The sequence below is a fragment of the Cariama cristata genome, unplaced genomic scaffold, assembly GCF_000690535.1.
Source record: "Cariama cristata isolate BGI_N322 unplaced genomic scaffold, ASM69053v1 scaffold40095, whole genome shotgun sequence".
In the NCBI taxonomy this organism is placed as follows: Eukaryota; Metazoa; Chordata; class Aves; order Cariamiformes; family Cariamidae; genus Cariama; species Cariama cristata.
In genome coordinates, this window is record NW_009618834.1 from 2,141 (window position 1) to 5,608 (window position 3,468).

The following is a 3,468-nucleotide window of genomic DNA, read 5'->3' on the forward strand; positions in this document are numbered from 1 at the left end:
CTGTGTGTGTCACCCCACTCACCCATGGCAGTGGTACATTAAAATACGGATTAGATATTTACTAATAATTAGCACTAAGTTGAGGTAACAGGTAAGAAAAACAGTAGCATCAGCATACTGTTTACTAATTGGCATTTGCTATCAGACCATAAAAAACAGATACTGGTTTATGATCTTAGTTTACATTTGGGCAACGGTATAAATTAGAAAACTTCAATTTGGAAAAAATTCTACATTCAAGAGATACTACCTCTAAACTCTTCAAAATGACAGTCTTAGTAGTCCTGTTAGTCATTTTAAGATACACATACAATTTCTACAGTTTGGGAAATAAATTGTTTCCTCCAAAGCTGCCTCAAGATGTTTTCTACTAGAAGCAGAGGAAATGAACATTTAACTGAAAAATAAAACGGACATGGTAGAGAAGACTCAGGCAAGGGAAAGCATTACTAATTCCTCTACTGATTTTCAGTTTGGGTGGCAGGGAGGAAAGAGGCAATTTAAATAACAGGGTTTCAGAACACATGGTACAAACTGGTAGCTCTCAGGTTGATCCCTGGTTTAGTATTCATGTTACACAATTTCTATATAGGTTGTTCGTTTTTTTTTCCTTAGGAATTGACAGACCTATGCTCCCAGGTGTCTGCTTTACCAGATTGCTATTCAGCAAATTCTGGAGGTGTCTCTTGTCTTCTTCCACACAGGTTACCAGAACGATCTTTTTTCTTCTGCTCTTTCCCAGGTGCGTTTCAGAAGATACACTGCAGCATGAAGTCCCCCTACATTCACCCATACAGTCTGACCTTTGCGCCAGATGTGTCCCATTCGTGACAAGGCCTACAATCCAAAAAACAGCCAAAGAATGGTGGCGGCTTCAAGATAAGATAATACAGGTAAGTTTGCTTTAGAAATTATTTTTTGTTACTCTAAATCACGTTTGCTGGCAATGCCAAATGACTCTTCAGGTCCAAAACTGCATTAAATGTTACTGATTATTGCTCTAAAAATAGATCATCTTCTGTAATGAAGTCCACTTACAATTTTTTCCTCAATACATTTTAAAGTGTAAATAGGTTTGATTTTCTCTCCCAGAACATACCTTGGCAAAGCATTTCTTGTCCTGTGTAAGCAGCGCAGCCCTGCCTGTCCCCGGAGTGCAGATCCGGCCCATCTCCATAAGGCAGGCTGGATAGAGATCCCAGTTCTTCTTCTTTGACCCTATCCTGCAAAATAAATTAAGATCCCCTTTGTGATCATTGAAAAATAGCTAACTGTTTTTGGTCTTTCAGACATGGATTAGCTCATTCAGGACCACATTTACTATTAATTTCGACCCGCGTTTTTAATACAGAGTACATCAATACTTCTTAATTAGGCCCAGTTAAGTAACTGACTAGAAAGAACCCTAACCTTGGACAGGCAAGCACAGGCAGTAGTGGCAGTTAAGCACAGTAACTTTACCAGTGATACCTCACCTCTTTCCAAATGGCATGTCTGTCACAATAACGTCCACAGAACCGGTCCGCAAAGGGAGATTGCAAATATCCCACTGAATGATGTCTAAGGGTATCCCCGGGGAAGTACTGCTGCAAGTGCAAAGACCTTTATCTCAGACACGGTTTACTGAGAGTATTTTTAAACTGAGGAGGTCTATACTGTTAGCAAAAGAATAAATAGGCAAATGAGAACACAACAGTCAAATGCATCAATGCAAAATGGATTTCTTTACATACAATACTATGGGAAAAGAAAGTAGCTTGTACTCTTCTCACCTTTCCTTATTCTCATTTTTCTTTAGTAAAGAACAGATGTTGTTTGCTGCTCTCTTTACAGCTTGTGGGTTGTTATCACCAGCAATATGGTAGCAGCTAGGCCATTCTGTAGCTCCCTGGGGGGGAAATACTGCTAATAAGCAACATTAGCACCAACATTGCTTAATTTAAAACAAACAAAAGAATTACTCAAATATGACAGAGTACCACAAAGCAACTGGAAGTGGATGTCAACGATTTTTAAATTCTGTAACAGATACCTATTATAGGTATTATGCACCTTAAAAGCTCAGAATACTTTTGGATTTTGTTTCTTCCTGCTACAGCTTTGGGAAGGAAAATTAGGTCATTTACCAAAAGTGTACTTACATCTGTTTAAAAGTTGGTGAGATACTTTTGGAGTTCACTATTCAGTTATTACCATGAGAACTTACTCATATTATTCAGTTGCAGATACTGTCAAGTTTTACAAAGTTAAAAAATAAAGGAAGAATCACCTCTATTGGTATTGCACCTGTACCACACATGGGATCGACTATGATATCCGTTGGCTGTGGATCACAGAGTCTGAGGAACCGAAGAAAAGATACAGCGAGAAAAGTCTTTAAAATGTGAATTTCTGTAAGGAAGGAAAACTCAACTATTTTAATCACTCTGAGTCTACCCTTCTAACAACAAAACTTCTATATGATTATTTTTTCCTTTCATTAATTAGCATTTCATAAGCAGCAATACAGTGAAATACTTTCAAGAATGAGATACAGTATTTTGAAAATTGGCTAACTCATCAAACATTTACTTAGCTGAAAAACATCCACTGTTAATTACAAAGCACACTGTTTCAGCAACTATGCTTTTTTTTTCCTCTCTTCCTTTTTTAAGAATTAACAGAAATGGCTTTTGAGGAAGCAAGGGGGTAAAGGATCTACTTTCTGAAAACAAAAAAAACCCCCCACAACAAAGAGACTTGTTAACTGAGAATAATATAATACTATACAATCGCACTGACCTAAGCATGCCATAAGCGAGAGTTGAACGAAGAGTTGTGGGTCCAAAATGTGTAATATTTCTTCTGTGAAGACTCTCTTCAGTTAATGCAATACCCACAACTACTTCATTATTGTGAATATTCAGAAGAACCTAAAGAAAAAAACTTGAACTAAATTTCAAGGGTAACAGAAGTTTTCCATAGTATGCCTGGTAAATAGTTATGAGAATCTTCAATGGTAATTTTAAAAACAGGCACTATGTATAAAAGAGCATCCCTGGAAGAAAAGCAATGCACCATTTTAATGGTAACATTGGGCAAAATTCAGGACAGCATTCACATGTTTTCTCATTCACACAGAACGAGAACAAGCAAGTTCTCATTCACACAGAATCTTTTACACAAGACTTGAAAGTACTATAACCATTATGCTGACTTTTAAGAAGTTTTGTTTTGTAAGCATGGGAGAGAAGTCCGGTAAGTCCTGAAAGTTACAGTGAAGCATTTGCAAAGCAGCAATAAAAATCATATTCCTGGTCCCCTCCACCATATTAATTTGGAAGGTGAAAACATTGTTATAAAACAGTGGGCCAGCCCTTCATAGACTTGCAAGAAAAACTTAGTTCTCCTGCCCCTCAAAAATGGTGGTCCTGCACCACTGATGGACCAGGTCTGTTGGTCATCCTTTGCAAATCTCTGCTTTCCCTA

At 37.6% G+C, this 3,468-nt stretch overlaps 1 protein-coding gene across 1 annotated transcript in view; it reads right to left on the reverse strand.

Moving 5' to 3' along the window:
- Positions 1 to 605: 605 nt before the first annotated feature.
- The window catches only part of THUMPD3 (THUMP domain containing 3), a gene marked incomplete at its 5' end in the record, with an annotated part of 4,607 nt that continues 1,744 nt past the window's right edge, over positions 606 to 3,468 (reverse strand). Inside the window, 6 exons of the mRNA XM_009701009.1 lie at positions 606 to 837; positions 1,100 to 1,223; positions 1,476 to 1,586; positions 1,773 to 1,888; positions 2,270 to 2,339; positions 2,782 to 2,912. Of these exons, the coding sequence (XP_009699311.1) occupies positions 706 to 837; positions 1,100 to 1,223; positions 1,476 to 1,586; positions 1,773 to 1,888; positions 2,270 to 2,339; positions 2,782 to 2,912 (684 nt within the window). The remainder of the gene's footprint in view (positions 838 to 1,099; positions 1,224 to 1,475; positions 1,587 to 1,772; positions 1,889 to 2,269; positions 2,340 to 2,781; positions 2,913 to 3,468) is intronic.